The 20566-nt window shown below is 35.1% G+C and overlaps 2 protein-coding genes across 2 annotated transcripts; both read right to left on the bottom strand.

The window, feature by feature from the left end:
* Positions 1-4838: 4838 nt before the first annotated feature.
* Positions 4839-5462, bottom strand: LOC139848935 (uncharacterized). The gene has a single exon (XM_071838616.1). It carries the CDS (start codon positions 5460-5462, stop codon positions 4839-4841), a length of 624 nt encoding a protein of 207 aa, XP_071694717.1.
* Positions 5463-11550: 6088 nt separating this feature from the next.
* On the bottom strand, positions 11551-12030 carry LOC139848936 (uncharacterized). Its single transcript, XM_071838617.1, has one exon. It carries the CDS (start codon positions 12028-12030, stop codon positions 11551-11553), a length of 480 nt encoding a protein of 159 aa, XP_071694718.1.
* Positions 12031-20566: the final 8536 nt, after the last annotated feature.

A 20566-nucleotide genomic window follows, 5' to 3' on the forward strand; every position in this document is an offset into this window, starting at 1 on the left:
ATACTTATGTTATATTAATTATATCATATAAACTTATGTTAACTTTAATAATTCAATTTAATTTAATTAAACTTATGATATGACATGATTATACATATATGACTTTAAATAACATTATAACTTATATTATTAATATAATATACACTTTAAAATTCAAGGGTGACTAAGTTTGACCAAGGTTGACTTTTGAGTTGACTTTCAGTTGACTTTGACTTTCAGTTGACTTTTGTTGACTTTCTAATTAAGGAAAATTTCCTAAGTTAAAAACTTTTCAAAAATAGAGACTTTTCAAAAATAGAAACTTTTCAAAAATGGAAACCTGCTAAAAGTAGAAACTTTCTAAAAAAAGAAAGTACGTGTTATACGCTGTCCTGATCATACCGAAACATACTGAGTGTTGTTCTATGCTTATTTGTAACAAGTACTATAGTTATCATACTAAGACTTAACCCAAGTTAGTTATTTATATCGACCTGCTTTATTTATAGGTTGGCGTCGTGGTCATTCTTGATCACTTTACCTTTTTGTTGTTCGCTTTACTGTGTTATTGCTTCATTTGCTTTAAAATGAGTTATAGTCCCATTTTTCTATTTTAAATCTTTTGGGATGAGAATACATGCAATTTATTTTACATATTGGACACAAGTGGAATTTGGTTTAAATTATTCATTGTGAGTCGAACGAAAATATTCCCTAATCTGGTAATTTTAATCACTGGTTTCTACTGGTGAACGCGAATCCTATGGATAGATCTATCAGGCCTGACAGCCCCATTTCGTGCTAGTCGCGCTAGCAGTTACAGACGGAATGTATTAGTACTTCGTATTTTGGAAGATACACCTGTTCAGTATATATTGTTATATTGGTTTTTGTTAAGGGTAAGGAGTTGTTAAGTTATTACCAGGTGGCTAACGGGTTAATGGAATAATGTTTTTATATGTTTTCGAGCATATAATTTTGTGGTCCAAAATGAGTTTTTATGTTTTCAAACATAAATTTTTATGGTTTAAATTAAATATTGTTTGCAATATTAAACCTATAATTCACTCAACATTTTTGTTGACAGTTACTCGCATGTTTTATTCTCAGGTTCATGATTGATTGCTTCCGCTGTGCTTAGAGAGTCTGCATATTTATGTTGGCAGCTTTTGTTAAACATTAACTTGCATTCTATTTTGATACATTAAATTGTGGGTGTTGTTGACTTTGTTTTGGTCAACTTTTGGTTAGGTTTTTATGTATGGTTTTTCTAAACTTATATATTTTGGTAGATTTCCTTTATAGGAAATTATTTTTAAATAAAGAATGCAATGTTATTTATTAAATTCATTTAGAGTTATGATCAAGCTGTGGGACCAAGATAATGATGGTCGTCAAGTGTACTTTGACGGGTCGTTAAATCTCTAAAAGAGAACCCGACACAAACATCCCTTAGCTGAGGGATCACACATTGCTCTTCAAAACCCGCCCATTTAACACCTAATGGACACAAACCAATTACCACTTCAGGTGGTAATTCAAACCCACTCTACAAAGTACAATTTAACCCAAATTATACTTTACACATTTAGACCAACCTAGGTCCCGACACTAGATTACTACTTAGGTAGTGATCATTTCAAACCGCCATTTACACAAAAACCACAACACGTGCAATATTGACCCATATTGCGTTTGACCACGTTTGATTTATGTTAAAATACCATCTTAACCCAAAATCACTTCCCATGATTTCTTTCATTCAAAAACGTCATTTAACACTTAACAAAAGTGTTTAACATCCATTTATCCAAAATTAGTGTCATTACCAAAATTCGACTCAATCAGAGTTAACCCATTTCGACACAATTCATAAAAACACCCATAATCACTAACGACTAGTGATTATATTTTTAAAACACCAATTAACACATAAACCAAGTATTTACATACTTGATTCACCAAAATTTGACTCAAAACTTAGTTTGACACCAAATCAAGCTTACTTGACTCAAAATACCCACTTGACCCATTTTGATCCAAATTAGGGTTTAACTCACTTTGACTTGTCAATTTACACCCAAAACACCTACAATCACTAACAACTAGTGATTGTGTCTCAAAATCATCATTTGACACCAAAAATCAAGAGCAATTGACCCATTTCAACACAAAACCCATTTTGACCCAAATTATGGTTTACACCCGAAATCAAGACAACACAACACCAAAATCAAGTACACAAGTACACTCTAAAATGGGTTCCTCTCTCTAGAAATAGATGAGAGTGTTTGAGAAGGTGAAATGAGGATAAGAATGAGATTGGATCAGTTTTAGTGGCTCAAAACTGACCCCCCCCCAAGTGAAAAGACTCAAATACCCCTCATTAAAACTCAAAATATCAAGAAAATCACCAAAAATACGTTCCAGCCGCAATTTGCGCCTCCTGGCCGCAAATTACGGCTGGGCCGCAAAAGTGGCCGCAAGAATACGCCCATTTGGGCACTAAAAAACCTCAGCCAGCCGCAAATTGCGCCTACCAGCCACAATTTGCGCCTGGTCCATTTTTCACGTTTTTCTGACTCTTGTTTTGGTCGTAACTTTCAAACCGTAGCTTCGTTTTTTATGAATCAAATATCGTTAGAAACGTAATAAGGTCTACTTTCTAATGGTAAGGTTCTAAAACATTAACTCAAATTTTATTTGGGGTCGAAATATATTATTACACACCTCATAACTTAAATGGCGTCCAAAACAACTCGAAACTGAAAAACGGGGTGTTACAAGCATCATCAGGCCTGTCCAGCTATTTTTTCGAAAGATCTTGTTGTTTTCGTTTTGACATATTTTGTACCCGCATACCGAAGGACAAGCTTGCCATATCTTAACTATAGAAGTTGCATTTGATTGCGAGTAGTTACCTCGGAGAATCTTGGTTATAGTTGTAAAAAATTGAGGTCTCATACCCCCACCATCGATGCATACAGTCCCAGATTCCTTTTGCAAATAAGCATTGCAATAACGTATGCTCAAGGGTTTCCACATCGTTGTCACATACCGGACATCTAACCAAATCAAGATCAATACCTCTTTTGTCTAGTTCTGTTCTAACATGAAGTCAATTTATTTGAGCTCTCCAAACAGAAACGCTCACCTTTTATAGAAGCAAATTGTTTCGTAGCATTTCAGTGCAGGGGAGAGTAGAAGAAAGCATCATGTCATTAATTAAAGTAGTGAAAGCAGAAGTTATGAAAATACCACTGTTGTAGACAGACCATGACCACAAGTCTTTTTCCTTGTTGCTGAAACTGAAGGTGGAAAAGGAGGATCCTAGCGACTGTAATTCGTAAAAAGAGCGTCCTGTTGGAAACTTAATCGTGTTCCATCCCAAGACCCAGTTTGTTCCATTCTTGATTAATCCCTCCATATTTGTATTGACCCAGTAAAGCCTTCCAAAATGAACACATAAAGGTTGATCACCCAAAAAAGCTGCATTCACCATTGCTTATGACTTTCACAAATGAGTTAGCAAAACTTTTTGTAGTTTAGAAAGAACAGTATTTACAGATTTAATTCCATTCCAACCGAACCCTTGTTTGTATTCGAACTCATACCTAGAAGTCCCAAACCTCCTTTCCGACCATGGATACTTTTGATAACTTTGATCCAAAAAACATCATTTTCACCACCGAAGCTTGGCTTGAGTGGTATGGGGGTGAGATCCAACTTGGGGTACTGCCAACCCAGGTTCGATTCTCACTCCAAGCAGGGAGTTTCCAATATTTGATGGTACTGCCAACATTAAATCGATTTGGGAAGGTCTGGGGGATTTTTCCAACCTTCGATGGTACTTCCAACATCATCGCGAATTGAGTTTCCTGCTAATACGTGTGTGGGTGACAAATGAGAGCATTAGATGATATCGACGTTTAAAAAAACATCATTTTTCATACGAAAATGCCACCACCATTTTCCATGTAAAGCTAAGTTCTTTGCTTTTAAAGAACCTACATTTAACCGCCCCCCGCAAATAAGAAGACAAAATATCATCCCATTTAGCCAACGACATTTTTGAATTGTCACCTGACCCGCCTCAAAAGAATTTACGTCTCAAACTTTGGAGTAAGTTTATGGCACATGAAGGAGCGCGTAAGAGAAATAAAACATACAACGGGTTACTAGTAAGTACCGATTTGATGAGAGTGATACGATCACTAAATGACATCGCCTTAGCTTCTCATTTGTCACCCACACACGCGTTAGGAGGAACCCAATTCGCGACGTTGTTGGCAGTACCATCGAAGGTTGGGAAACCCCCCCCCCCCCCTAGAGGCCTTCCCAAATCGCATTGATGTTGGCAGTACCATCAAAGGTTGGAAATTCCCTGCTTGGAGTGAGGATTGAACTTAGGTTGGCAGTATCCCAAGTTGAATCCCACCCCATACCACTCAAGCCAAGCTTCGATGGTAGGCCATTTATAATATTATTGTCGTAGATTATAAGTTATACTCCCTCCGTCATATATCTGTTGTCCATTATTTCATTTTAAAATGTTCCAAATTAATTATCCACTTTCATAAATGGAAAAGATAATGTGATAAAAATCTTTTGTGTCCATTTTCTATTTATGTAGGACAAAAAAATTGGTAAAAGATAAGAGGTAAGACTGACAAGTTAACAAAAAAATGCATGTGACAAATATTTTTTTTAAGGCAAAACAATTTTATTATATTTCTAGTAGTTACAAGACATTTGAGAGCATGTCTATGCTACTAGAAGTACATAAGGAAACATGAATTGAAAGCATACAACTACACTTGAAAAGCAACACAAAACTCGAATACAGGAGGCTCCATTTTTTAGCCATGATCATCGAAACTCTTTGGATTTAAAAGCCATTGAATCCAATCGATGCTTGTCTTCTTCGAACGGTGTTTTACCCATTCGTACGTCTTGATATGGATTCCTTTTAGAGTTGTTGGCCCGTTTCCTTTCTTGTTTCTAAATAACGTTTGGTTTCTTTTTTGCCATATTATGTACCCACTTATCCATTTGATGGCTTGCCACAACTTTGATAATGAACCCGACCCATGTTTTCCTTGAAATATGTCCCCTAGGTTTGTATAATTTGGCACCCCTATGTTCCACCAACGAAAAACACGAGACCAAATGTCTTTAGCAAACGGGCAATGCAACATGATATGTTCGACCGTCTCAATGTCTCTATCGCATATGGGGCAACGAACCAAGTCTAAGTCAATTCCACGCTTATCAAGTTCTACTCTAACCGGTATCCGACTAAGTTTTGTACGCCAAACAAAGATCCCTATTTTTTGAGGAAGCATATTATTTCGCACAGTATCAACTCGATTTGAATTGTTTTGTACCACCAGCCTTTCATCAATCAAAGTTGTAAGTGTTGAAGTCGAAAAAAAACCATTACTTTGTAAGTTCCATTGCCATGAGTCACTGTCTTTACGCATATTTGAAATCGACCAGGTACTCCATTAAATTGTTCCATTCAACTGCAGTTATACCCCTGGGTGTTCGACACCAGTCCCAGGCGAAACTCCAGTTTTTTATCTTCTTTTATCAGCCGGTCCTTGAGCATCACCTGTTTGTTTGATTCAAGTCGATACAATCTTCCAAAAATGTCACTAAGTGTTTGATTGTTGAACCACTGATCCTTCCAAAAACTATCCCAAACTTACAATCTTACAAAATGAGTTAGTAAATTGCAAGCCAAGAGTGTCAATTTGCTTTCCACATTTAACAATGCCATTCCAAACCAATCTTTTGTCCATATTGCACGCGAGAATGCCATGACCCAACCACCGCCCCGCCCATATATGCTTTTAATTATCTTGACCCAAAATGTGTTTTTCTCATTTCTATAACATCACCACCACTTTCCTAACAAAATTAAGTTTTTTTGCTTTAAGAGACCCAACATTTAACCTCCCGCCCTCGTAAGGAAGTAATATAGACTCCCATTTTACCCAATACATTTTTGAATTTTCACCCGACCCGCCCCAAAAAATATTTCGGCGCATACCTTCGAGCGAGCTGATGACACAAGGAGGAGCACGGAATAGGAAGACAGCAAACAATGGAAGGCTACTAAGTACCAATTTGATTAGAGTTAGATGGCCTCCAAATGACGTCACTATTGCTTTCCAATCCACAAATTGTTTATTAAACTTCTCGATATAAGGCTCCCAATCACGTGTTTTGTTCATATTTCGCCCTATTGAAAATCTTAAATATAAGAAAGGGAAATATCCAACTTGACACCCAATATAATTAGCCATTCGTTCAATGGTTGCCTTTTGCACCCTGATCTCATAAATACAACTTTTAGAAAAGTTGACTTTTAATTCCGAATATTCTTCAAAGTACTTTAAAAGTTTGAAAAGGTTGCTAACGTTCTTTTTGTTCCAATCCCCGAAAAGAATTGAATCATCGGCATATTGTAGGTGAGAAACTACAATTTTATCGTTGCAATTTTCTATACCTTTGAATGTTAACATGAATTGTGATGTTGTCTTTCATAATCCAAACATTATACGTACATATCAATAAATAGATAGATGACCTAGGGATAGTTGGCATGCAGTCCCAATGGAATGAATATACTAGAACATGAGATCACAGGCCCTTAGAAAGGATCGGCTAACAGCCCCTCGCAGTTGGAGCGGGAGTACTACGGACGCTCAAACTAGAATGGAACTCATCAAACAAAATAGCAGGTATCCCTTTGGTGAAAATGTTGGCATACTGATATCGTGATGGAACATGAAGGACACATATATGTCCTTTCGTCACAAGATCTCTCACAAAATGTATGTCAATCTCTATGTGTTTCATGCGTTGGTGTTGAACAGGATTACCGGACATGTAGACTGCACTGATGTTGTCACAATACACGAAGGTGACAGAAAATAAAGGACAACGAAGCTCACAAAGCAAATTACGAAGCCAACATGTTTCAGCAACTGCATTAGCAACCCCACGATATTTCGCTCCATCACTAGATCGAGACGGAGTCAACTGTCACTTCGAAGACCAAGATAGAAGATTATTACCCAAGAAAACACAATATCCGGAGGTTGAGCGACGAGTACTGGGGCACCCAGCCCATTCAGCATCGGACTAGGCTGTAGAGACATAGTGGATAATAAGCATAGCTGAAGGCCAAGGTCGAGGGTGCCATGAATATACCGGAGAATCCGTTTAAGTGCGGAAAAATGCTGCTCTCGAGCGACATGCATGAAGAGACATATCTTCTGAACTGCATAAGTGATGTCAGGTCTCGTGAAAGTGAGTTACCGAAGTGCCCCGGCGAGGCTGCGATACAATGTCAAATTAGCAACTAGAGGGCCGAAAGAGTTCAATTTGGAGCTGGTTTCAACCGGGGTACTGCACGGGTGACAACCTACCATATCCGCTCGTTCGAAAATCTCAGTAACATACTTTTCTGAGAGAGAAACATACCCGAAGCGTTACGAGTGACCGAGATACCCAGAAAATAATTCAGAGGACCTAGATATGTGATGGAAAACTTCTGATGAAGTAATGTAATAACCTGTTGAAGAAACTCTTTCGAATATGTAGTAAGTATAATTTCATCTACATATATGAGAAAAAATGCAGTCCGAGTACCCTGTCGGTAAATGAAAAGAGGTGTGTCACATTGACTCTGCTGAAAATAGACGCGCTGAGCATAGGCTGCAAATCGCTAGTACCATGCACGAGGGGCCTGCTTCAAACTGTAAAGGAATTTCTGCAGAAGACACACGTGATCAGGTCGAGATGGATCTCAGAAACCCGTAGGCTGATGCATGTAAACAGTCTCAGAAAGGTGATCATGAATAAAAGCATTCTTGACATCCAGCTGATGAAATGGCTAGTGTCAAGAAATGGCAAGGTTGAGAACAGCCTGAATGGTGGCCAGATTAACCACCGGGCTAACAGCCTCATCACAATCAATACCTACCTGTTGACTGCAACCATTAGCAACCAGTCGAGCCTTATACCTGTTGAGGGTGCCATCAGCATTAAACTTGTGATTGAAGAGCCACACGAAGAGAATTATGTTCGTATCCGATGGGCGAGGAACAAGAGTCCAAGTACCATTGTTAATTAAAGCATACACTCTTCGGTCATAGCGTGTTGCCAGTTGGGATCTTTAAATGCAAGAGGGTAGGAGGTGGGGATAGGTGAAATGGTAGATACGTGAAGATTTAGTCATTGAACGAGTTTAGTGATACCGATGCGGTGAGGGTAACCATAAGATGAGTGGAGTGGTTGGGTTTGGGGGATTGACAGGTATGGTAGTAGGTGGTAGTGATGTGATGCTGGTGGAGAAGGAGGTTGTTGTGGAGGACGTGATGGTGGTGAGTACGTGGAGATGTGGCGGCGAAGCTGCGGGAGAAGTAGTTAGGAGGAGGGTCAAGGAATTCGTAGGAGTTGCTATTGATGGGTGTAGTGGAAGAGGATAAGGAGGAGCCGTAAGGAAAGATATCTTCATGGAAGGTGATGTGTCAGGAGAGGATGACCTTGTTGGTGGAGAGTTCAAGGCATCAATTTCCGCGATGATTGGTGGGATATCCAAGGAAGAGGCATGTGGTAGAACAGGGAGCGAGTTTGTTAGTGGTATTTAAATGTGGATAACAGAGGCATCCAAAAACGCGAAGAGAAAAGTAATGAGGTGGAATTCTAAAGAATCATGTGTGAGGGATATCGTAATTAATTGTGGAATAAGGTAGGAGGTTTAAGAGATAGTCGGCCAATGTAAAGTGCCTCAGTCCAGTATGACAGGAGAAGTTTAGCTTGAAACAGATTGGTGCGTATGAGGTTGTTGATGGTGTGGATCATTCTTTTGGATTTTTCGTTTTGTTGGGAGGTTTGAGTGCACAAAAGACGTAGCTCAATGCCATTTGATTTGAAAATTTGGTGAAGAGGTGTGTTATCAAATTCACCACCTTGGTCACATTGAAAGGATTTAATTTCAGTGTTGGTTTGTGTTTTAATAAATGCACGAAATTGAACAAATATATTGGATACATTAGATTTATTGTTCGTAGAGGAAATACCCATAAATAATGTGAATAATGATCCAAAAACAGAACGTAATATTTAAACCCACTAAGACTTAAAATAGGTGACGTCAATAAGTCTGAATGAATAATATCAAATGCGGAATTAACTTGCGAACTAGATATACTGAACGAAAGTTTCACGTGTTTGCCAAGTTGGCATGCATGACAGAACTCGAGAGACTTTTTTTTAGTACACACAATGGAATTATTAGAAATAAGACGACGAAATGATTCAATGTTGGGATGTCCACGACGTTGGTGCCAAGTTGTTGAAGTAGTGAGAAGAGCATGAGGAGTTGGTGTAGTTGACTGAGTTACGAGCGGGTAGAGATCTCCGGTGCTGTCGCATCGGAGGAGCAGGCGTTGAGTCGGGTAGTCCTTCACAAAAAAACCAAACTTGTCAAAACAAACAGATACATTATTATCATGGGTAAAGCAACGAACGAAGATAATATTTTTAACAATAACCGAACCGGACCGAGGAGTTTTGGTACGGTCTATGGTCCTTAAATTTCATATTTTTCGGTCCTCGGTATATGACGGACCGAACCCGAAAACGGGAAAAATTCCGGACCGAATTTTAATCACTTATTCACGTGATGGTGTTGCTTCTTTTAAGAACTATTGGATTTTGTATGATATTATACTATGAAAGATTAACTTGGTCAGTGAATCAATGTATATATATTATATTTAATTTACTAACTGGTTAGAATGGATATATTATACCGAGTATAACATGGGTGTAATGTATAATTCTTTGAAATTCGTCTCCATTCACATAGGTGTCATCATTTTGAAGTTTGGAATTCGACTCGATGCATTCTAATAGCCGGGTCATAACAAGACAATATTTTTTTGAATGACGATATCGACATCGAATGCTGGTCATAACAAAACAATACTTAAAGTCACATGGTTTAATGTATAATACTTTAGGTCTCTAAGTTGTTACAAACTGGGGTTTTTTGTTTGTAAGTTGGGAGGTTATATCCTCCTTTCGCATTGTAATTCCAACTTATTCATCATGTTAATGAATGGGTTTATATATTTAACTTCTTTATTTTTTTCACCGAAAAAAATAACTTATGTGTATTTGACCTAAGACGCATTATATACTATTATTATCTTCTATATCTATTATATACCATATAGTGATGATAGCGATATTATATTATTAGAGTTTGATTTATTATGACAGATAATATTGTACTCTGTAATACTTCTTATCCTAAAAAATAAGCGGTTATCAAAGTTACATCAAATATGAAGTCATGGTCAAAGATAATTCATTATACAAAAAATATAATATGGGTATGTATTACAACAACACAAAAAAGGGTTGAAGTGTGCGAACAAATTTACCTTCAAAACTCAGTGGGACGGTTCTTTTCACGGAACCAAACCGAAAACTATGGAACCAAACCGAACCGAACCGAAATTATTTGATACGGTCCTGGACTTTTTGCTATAAAACGGTACTCGAGATGGAACCGAAATATTTTGGGACAGAACCGTACCATGCATAACCCTAGTTACAAGTACGTTTGAAAGGTAAAGAGGTTGGTTAGGATTAGGCAACACACAATTACCGGTATTGGTGACGGGAATTGGGTTCCCGTCACCGAGGTGGCTGAAGGGTAGATGCGATAATTAAAATTGCTACTTAATTTATTAATGCTAGATGAAAAATGCATGGAAGCACTTGTGTCCATGTGCCATCCGGTGTTACCTTAGTCTTGAAGTGTCATGGTGTTAAACGCATGTGGAAGAGTCGTCTCATGGCTTGATTGTTGCGAGGTGACTTGTGAGTTTGATCCAGTAAACGAAACAGAAGCTGAGGTTCCACGCCCAATAGCATTCGACTGAACATGTGGGCTGCTAAATAAATGGGCCGATTGTTGAGTAGGCAGCCCAGGTTGTGGTGGAGTATACGCAAGCCCATGATGTGTGCCATACGGAGCAGACCCAACCCAGTGAGCTTGGGGACTCGTAGCGGGGAAACTTGGTGGGCCTGTTGTGTGGGACAAGGATGTGCCTGGCCGAAAGTCAAATTGAGACGTAGTTTAAGGGGTGGTCCGTGAGTTGACCTATTGAAGTAATAATTGTTGCTGGGCCGCTACTATTGCTATTAGGACGTTGAGAGGTAGCAAGTGTTGAGGGACGTGGTGTTGATGTATGTAAATACCTGCACTTTTTCGCGAACCGACAGTGCTCACGATTAAAATCGCGACAGACCTCAGGACTAGGACTTGGGCGTGTCATAGCAGTATTTGGAGGAGTTGTTTGTGTGACAAGAACCGTAGGGCAGATGGTGTGCCTTGAGGTTCGGTGTTGCTGAGATTCTTGCGAATTAACTGCATTTCTTCAAGGTGATCATGGATCGAACCGTGTCAAAAGTTGGGAAGGGATCGCTATGAATGATGATGTGTTGTGCGTGAGGGAACCGATAATTCAGCCCATTTATTGCTTAGGTGACCAGTTCTTCGTCTTTAATAGTCGAACCTAGGTTGCTTAAAAGTGCGGAGATTGATTCCATTTTTCGAAAATATTGCTCCGCGATAAGATCTATGATCTGTAAGGAGCGAAGTTCGACTGTGAGTTCAAAGATCTTAGATCTTTTATCGTCACGGAAGATCTTTTTGAGGAACTCCCAAGCATGGTGTACGGTTTTGGGTTGAGTGTTCAAAACACGCTCCAGGAGAGGTTCCGAAATGGTTAGGAAGATCCAAGCAAGCACAACTGCGTCAGTTTTGCGTGTTTCTTCATCTGGTGGATCGGTTGTTGACAAGGCTTCAAGAAAGTTATGAACATTGAAGGCGTGGCATTGGGTACTAAAAAGAGTACTCCAATGCGTGTAGTTTAGTTTCGCGAGGTCAAGTTTAATGGGAATGAGATGATGTACCGATGTTACTGTATAAACCTTATCAAATTTACCAGATGGAGCCATGGGGAAAAAAAAAAGAAGGAGAATGAGTAAGGAAGAAGAATGAATCGGCAGGAAGCAGCCAATAGGCGAATTTTAGGGCTTTGTGTTATCTGATACCATGTTAACGTGAATTGTGCTGTTGTCTTTCACAATCCAAACATTATACGTACATATCAATAAATAGACAAATGACCTAGGGCTAGTTGGCACGCATGCCTAATAGAAAGAATATACTATAACATGAGTTCACAAGCCCTTAGAAAGATATGGTGATAGGGAGTCACCTTGACGAACACCTTTCTTAGGTTGGAACTCTTTTGTTGGTGATCCATATACGAGGACCGAGACGGTTGCCGATTGTAAACATGCTTTGATCCATTTTATCTATCTTGCCTCGAAACCCATTTTTTTCATAATACAAAAGAGAAATTCTTAATTGATACTATCTAAAGTTTTTTGTGTTTTTTGTCTGAGTAAAAAACAGATTAAGATTTAAGACTTAAAGACTGAAGTCGTCTTCAATATATTTAAAATTAATTATTATTATTATTATTTATCAATTATAAATATAAATATATACAGTATATAAATATAAAAAATAGAGGTGTTGACCACTGATCTTTGTTGACGTACAATCAGGGACTGACTTACCACTCTCCACCCCATAAATCACATAGGCCTACTCATCTACACATCATACTCTCATGCTATGGTCCCCACGTTTCACCACTTTTTCTATTTTACTTTTTGTTATTCATTTTTTAGATTACCTATTTATCAAAGCGTAAATTAGACTGAAAGTCCTTATAGTTTACTTTAAGTTATTATTCGTCCTGGACTTTCTACGTAATACTCACACCATTAACATACAAATTTCTTATTATCATATTAATTATTATATGCTTTTTAATTATGTTATTCCACCCACATAAAATTACCAAAACTTGAACAAAAAATTAGGCCTATAAGTTTTGTTTCGGTTAATCTCTTTGTCTTCATCTTTGTATATGTACAAATAACAATAAATCATTACTCATTTCTAAAAGGCTTCGAACCCTATGATCGAACCTAATCTGAACACTAATGATTTAAACTAGATTCGAGTGCAAAGCGATAAGGGGTCCCCGAACACATAGATCCATATGATCATAATCGAACGTATTCATATTCATAGACTCATACAATCATATTCGTTGAGATCATAAAACATTTGGTGTATTCGGACAATATCACAAATTATAACACCTAACCTCCAAAAGAGGTGATGACACTCCTATTTATAGTGCTCAAGAACTCAATGTCATGCACTATTTAACCATGCGCTATCTTATTTAGCCATATTTTGCATGAATATGTTGCACAAATTCATATGCGCAATCACACATACGATTACCTCACAACTTAAAATATCCAGTTTTGCAACTTATGCATACTTGGAGTTGTTGTTACTAAATTTTTAAAGTTTACTTATCCATGATGTAATATTAGGGTAACTAACAAATCCCCAAAGTAATCCTTTCAAGTTTCAATCATGTGGATACATAAGTACTACAGAGTAATTGTATATCACGAGTATCTTTTGTTGTTTTGTACCAGTACATTTGTAAAATTTGTAAAGTGTAAATAAACAGCTTTTGCAATTAAGTAATTAGGCGTTCACATGTCTTTGTTCGTTTACATTTGTTTATATCACAGTAGCATAACTTATAATTATATTATATTATATTATATTATACTATACTTTACATACTAAACCTCCTACCATTTTTGGTGTTTCAGTTTTAACGAAATGTCGTTTTGAGTCTGCATCCACACTACAAATGGTCCTCCAACTTTCGCACAAATTACACAACAACCCCTCAACTTTACACTTTTTCAGGGGTAAAAAACGTACATTTATAATTTAATTAAAATAAAAAAACCTTACTCCACCCGAATTTATAACGGGCTCTATCTTCTCGCTCGGTGCGAGTTAAATTTTTCCGAGGCCACCGTTCAACTCGAAAAAATCTCACGACCCCAACGGGACTAACTATATGCAAAACGAACATCGTTAAAAAAACACTAAATAACGGGTCCTATATTCACGCTCGGTGCGAGTTAAATTTTTCCGAGACCACCGTTCAACTTGAAATAATTTTACGAACACAACGCAACTAACTATACGCGAAACGGACATCGTTAAAAAAAATAAATATTTCGGGCTATATTACATACATATATATACATATACAACACGACTAACTATACGCGAAACGGACATCGTATATCCAAATTGGACCGCGCGTCGAATACAACCGCAGCAACGCGCGGTCGAATTTTTTCTAGTTAATAATAATAACAACAATTTTTTTGTACTACTTTATACGGAGTAGTTTACTTCTAAAATTTTATATTTGAAAAATTAAATATAATACATCTAGTTAGTGTTGGTGATTTTAGTGTCATCGGTTAGTAATTTTGTATGATAAGTTGATTTACTTGAAACAAATGAATTTCTAGTTAAGCTTTATAACAAGTTAGTAGATTGTGGAGTAAACGCTTGTTTAACCTAATTAGAGTCATCTAATTGAAATGTTGTGTTTGTTAGTTGATGTCTTTTTGGCCAAAAGACACAATTAATCATGAAATGATGTAAACCTTAATGAAATGGTGTAAACTTTAATGGAATGATGTAAACATTCATGGCACATTTTCATTAAAAGTTATAACCATTCTTGGACACCTTTTAGCCAAAAGGTATAACCATTCATGGTACCTTTTACCCAAAAGGTATAACATATCATACTCTATATATAGAGAGTATTTGTCTCACATTTCAAGATAATGAAACTTTGAACATTCACAATATACAAATTATCTATGTTTTTGACTTCCAATTTTAATTCCTTATATTGGAGTTGTGCCGTTTTCCTATCCCGAATAAAGATTCCGTGTAACCCTAAACCAATATATGTATAGGGTCGAAATACTTTATCGCGAAAGTGATTACACGATTTAAATGTTTATTCGGACATTCAAACTCTAATCTCCAACAAAGCGATAAAGTATTTTCTTAATGATAAACCTTTGATGATTATCCGGACATTCAAACCCTTATCTCCAACAGTTACGGGTGTTCAATTTCGGATACTAAAAAATTCGAATAGTAAATTTCACGTTCCAATATCTATATCCGAAATTATTCTGTAGCTAATACAAGAGCTGTTATAGATGAAGCAAGTTTACCGGAAAGTATTCCTCATACATGATGGTACAATGGAGTCCCAAAAAGGTTAATGTAATGGTATGGAGATTAGCAAGGGATAGGCTTCCAACTCGTCAAAACTTCTCCCGTAGATGTGTGGATATTGATCAAATCGGATGTGTTTTGTGCAGTTCCAGCGACATAGAATCGAGTTCACATGTTTTCTTCGAATGTCAATTTGTAAATGAGCTGTGGAGAAAGATTAGAGTTTGGACGAACATTACTTTGCCGACTTTCAATGAGTGGTCAGAATGGATTGATTGGTTTGATGAATGGCGAGAAAGATTGGACGTAAAGAATAGGCTTTACACCATTGCGGCTTCGTTAGTCTGGTACATTTGGAGATTCAGGAATAGCGTGATTTTCCAAGCACCTTTGAAAAATAGTTTGATTTTTGATTCAATTTGTTTCATGTCTTTTGTTTGGTATAGCGGTACACGTAAAAATGATGTAAACTGAAATACTTGGCTTTTGGCGCCTTTGTAAATTTTTGGCCTCTCCTAACTTCTTGCTAGATAGGTTAATTTAATAATTTTTTTAATTGTTTCAAAAAAATATCTATATCCGAAATTCTGATACCCTGGATAGTCAAAATAGGAATGATCAATGAGTCAGCTCAAAATTTCAAATATGAATATCGAGTTATTAATCTATACTTTCTATTAAAATTCTAAAATGATGACATCATAAAAATATGATTTTCTTTGTTAAGAAAAATTAAAAAAGAAAAAGGAAAAAAATTTAAGCATGGTAGATGATGTTATTAATCTAAATAATTTTTAATTAAAATAAAATCTTGTTAATTATTTTGATGATGTCATGAATAAAGATTATTCAAGTTTAAAAAAATTTAAAAATAAAGAGAAAAATTCTAACCTCCAATGATGATGTCATCAAAATAATTAATTGTATTTAATAAGAATATTAACATGTTAGTTGTATAATATATCTCTTTACGGGATTAATTACGTTATATGTATGCGAAATATATGTCTCAATAAAAGGTTGTAAAGTAAGATTTTATGATAAAGAAAATAGTAATTGTGATAAAAATTGGAAGAGTGATGGAAGAATGGTTGTAGTTCATTTATTCTGACCAAGTTAAATACATCAAAATGTTTGTAAAAATAACGACAAGTTTTTTAGTCAGAATCCGTGGTTCTACATGTCATTAAACTAAATGGCTTTAGCATTTACATTTACTTAATACCTAAAACATATCATTAAACTGTTTCGCTTAAACAAGCCCGTGATTTCATAGGTCAATTCACTAGTATTTACTTAAACTGGATTTTTTTTCAATATTATGTTATTTTTAAATCCATGGTATAAACATTAGTAATCGTTGAGATAACGTTTCTTCTTCTAACATATATAAACAACAAACAATTCATAACCACCTTCTTATATAAGACATTGACTAAGAAGAAAATTAATTGTACAACTGAAATTTTATCAAATAAGTAATACGGAGTATAAAATTCAAAGTCAATTATTTGAATATTCAATTTTTTTATTTTTTATTTTTTGCCTAAAATAACAATTAGTATTAAAATTTGTAAACCTTAATCAATAAACGAAGGATCCATATAACCGATATACTCAAATTTTTTGGATAAAAAAATTTGAATATTCAAATAATTGACTTTTAATTTTATATTACTTATTTAATAAAATTTCAGTAATACTTCATTGAATACTCAAAATTTTGTTTATTTGAAACTTCATAACATTCATTGAATATTCCAAATATTTGAACTCTGAAAATCATTAAATTACGTAATACCTTATAGTTATGTAAGTACATATATTCAGAAAAATGAAGGATCGTAAAGTTGAGTTTTACTTGGAGAAAAGAAAGTTAATTACCAACTTTTCAGAAAAATGTGATGTATTTCTTAAAAATTCTAATCTGGGATTCAAACATGATATAATCTGAGATCCAAATATGGTGTCTAAAAACTGAAATAATTACAATCCGGATTTTTATATTTTTTTAATTTTTTTTTTTTTTTTTTACCAGAAAGTATCATGGGTTCCCTAACTCCCTCAAATAGTGTAATTGTGTAATGTGTAATGTTACCATTTTATTATTAGTATTTGAAATAGGTATATACGCCTAAATTTGCCCGTACTGTAAAATTATGTAACGAATTACAAAGTTTGAAAGAGGTCTGGTTTGATTACTTTTTTATGATTCAATATGGAACATAAGGTATAGATGAGAAATACTGAAAGGGGAAGTTGTAGATAATGTTTAGCCACCTAGCTTAATTAGGTTTCAAATATCTATAAAAAGAGCGTGTTGTTCACCGGCGAAACTACTTGAGGGTAGAGGGGGACGTCCGCTCCCAGTGAATTTTTTTTTCAGTATAAAAATTTTGGGTTTTTCGACTTTGCCCCCAGTGGATTTTTTTTGCCCCAAAACCTACATATTTTGCTTCAAAACATTCAAATTTTGCCCAAAATTCTCCAACTTTGACCCCAAAACTTTCAAATTTTACTCAAAAACCTTCAACTTTTGCCAAAAAACATTCATAATTTTTTTTAAAGGCAAACACACACACACCATTAATACGAATATTTACAACCACGAATATGTCACAAGTGGGACATGAACCCTCAACCTCTTGGTTGGAGGGCCACCACGATACCGCTGGGCCAAATGCCCTTTGGTAAAACATTCATAATTTGCCTTAAAACCTCAATTTTTTGCTCCAAAACCTTCATATTTTGTCCCAAAAAATTGCTACGGTTTTAAATTTTTTTTTTGCCCCTGGTAAAAAAAAATCATAGTTCCGCCACTGGTGTTGTTAATTTTTAAAAAACATTTTCTATCGAGTCGTTTAGGGCACCAGAAAACTCCGGACCAGCTCTAAAAATTACTAATTGATTTTGTCAAACATACTCATAATTATTTTACGGTTGTTTCATTTACGGTTGTTTCATGTAAAATAATTTAATTTTTAAATTCGGTTTGATTTGAAACTTCATAACATTCATTAGTTAATTGAACCATTACTATTAAATACTACTGCGTAATAATTAAATACTCCGTAATTATTTTGTTAAATATATGTGGTTGTTGATATTGGCTGGCTATATCACTCTTTCCAACTTTCTTGGAGCCACTTGAGGCCACTAGTGTCTCTTCTAAATTATTCTCCCTCCATTTTTATATTTATTTGTATTGTATTGTATTGTATTGTATATTTATATTATTATTGTATATTTTTACCGTAGGTTAATTATATTTTGAATGAAGTTATTTACACATATATAATATTTAGAGTGTTTGATGAGTTAATTATATGGATAAAAAAAAAATTTTCTTTTTGAAAAGCGAAAGTATATATTAAATCCACGAAAAGTTACAATGGTCAGGAATGTGTACCCAACTTACACGAGACAACTAATTACGAACCTAAAACCCCATACGCTAAAAAAAACTCTCTTTTCTCTCTCTGTACTACTACTCACGTGACCCCTTTTTCATTTTCAAATTTCATCAAGATCCATTCTAGATCTAGATTTACCATTCACCTCAGTTTGTTATCCATTTTCATCCTTTTTCATTTTGTAGCTCGTGGGCAATCTAGACGTCCGGCCCCCGGCATCTCGCCGGTGGTGTTTGCTTTTTCGCATTTTGTATAATAATGGCAGTGTGATGACCCGAAAAATTTCTGACCAAATTTAAACTTAATCTTTAACGTTTCCGACACGATAAGCAAAGTCTATGAAGTTGAATCTCAAAATTTTAAACTATTCAAATACCCTTCGATTTTTTTCAACGATTCGCGAATAATTATATGTAAATAGATACATATATATACTATAACTTGAAAACGTAACAAAGTGTTATGAAAATGATACCGTGCATTAACCTTATTGGTTTGATTATCTGATTGATATTTAGATAAGTTAACTAAAACGTTTAAGATGAACCAGTAAAACACTAATTTGCTACAGTATTTTCGAATTGCTACAGTACCCGAAAAGCTACAGTGTTTTCGAAAATCACTATTTGCTACAGTAAAAAAAACTTTGCTACAGTAAAACACTATTTTAAAAAAGAAAATGTATATATGTATATGTATATAACGAGACGATGATTTATAGAAGTAAATGACTAAAATACTCGAAAGTTTAAGATATACTTCGAGTGATATAATTTAGGGATAATTTAAGGCTATATTTTGACAAAGGTACGTGACACAAAATGTAAAATGCAAGTTTTCTAAGCGTACGAAAATGCGTTCGAGGAACCGGAACTGGGACATAAGTCGAGCGATGACGTACGACTTATCGGAACTAAAATTATTAATCAACTATGCACATGAATTTAATATAATATATAATTAATTATTTAAATTAAATATATTATATATATTATATAAAAACATGTCGACAAGCAAAAAGTTAAGAAAATGTGAGCTGGAATCCTAGGCCATGCGATCGCATGGCCATTACACACAAAAACCATGCGATCGCATGGGGTGCTTTTTCAGGAAAGGTCCTATAAATTGCGTGATTTTTGGCTCAGCTGAATCTATCTCTCTTTCTCTAGTATTATTACTCCGTAATATTTATTTAATTTATTTTATTATTATAATAATAATAATTATTATTATAATAATAATAATTATTATTATTATTATTATTATTATTATTATTATTATTATTAGTATTTATATTATTATGATTAATATTATTATTAATCTTATTATTATTAGTATTATTAATTAGTATTATACATAAAATACTACGACGAGGTTATGAGCATGTCACTTTCAAAAATGGGTTTTCGAGCGGGATAGAGCTAAGAAAATTATGGGTTATTGCCAAGGAGGTTATGGGTATTGTTCGGGAGTATTACTTCTAAGTCAAACTTAGTGTTTATCATCTCTGCTGCGTCTACGTACTTTCCTACAATATTGAATCACAATATTAATACGTGAGTATTCATATCTTATTTTTTTTTTAAATATTAATAGTGTATCCATGTCTAGTGCTCGAGTATATATGTTTATGCATGCTTGTATGCTTTAATTTCGTCGTTAAACAGTTTATGATGATTCACGAATTAAATACATATATTACTGATAAAAGGTATATGATATGCATGTTTTTGGAAAGCTGACGAAAAATCAATAACTTTTCATTTAGAAATCGCGTAATTTCGATGAACGAATTAAAAGATATGGTCAACTGAATTATGATTAACGTTAATTGGAATCGCTCTTGAATCTACAATTAATATTTAAACAACTTGTTTGTAAGATTGATAAATTGAATTTTTGAATATTACCA

Source organism: Rutidosis leptorrhynchoides, chromosome 5, assembly GCF_046630445.1.
Source record: "Rutidosis leptorrhynchoides isolate AG116_Rl617_1_P2 chromosome 5, CSIRO_AGI_Rlap_v1, whole genome shotgun sequence".
In the NCBI taxonomy this organism is placed as follows: Eukaryota; Viridiplantae; Streptophyta; class Magnoliopsida; order Asterales; family Asteraceae; genus Rutidosis; species Rutidosis leptorrhynchoides.

What these genes read in the sequence shown, in the direction of transcription:
- LOC139848935 (XM_071838616.1), bottom strand. Translation starts at nt 5,462, where the DNA reads ATGCGTAAAGACAGTGACTCATGGCAATGGAACTTACAAAGTAATGGT.
- LOC139848936 (XM_071838617.1), bottom strand. Translation starts at nt 12,030, where the DNA reads ATGGCTCCATCTGGTAAATTTGATAAGGTTTATACAGTAACATCGGTA.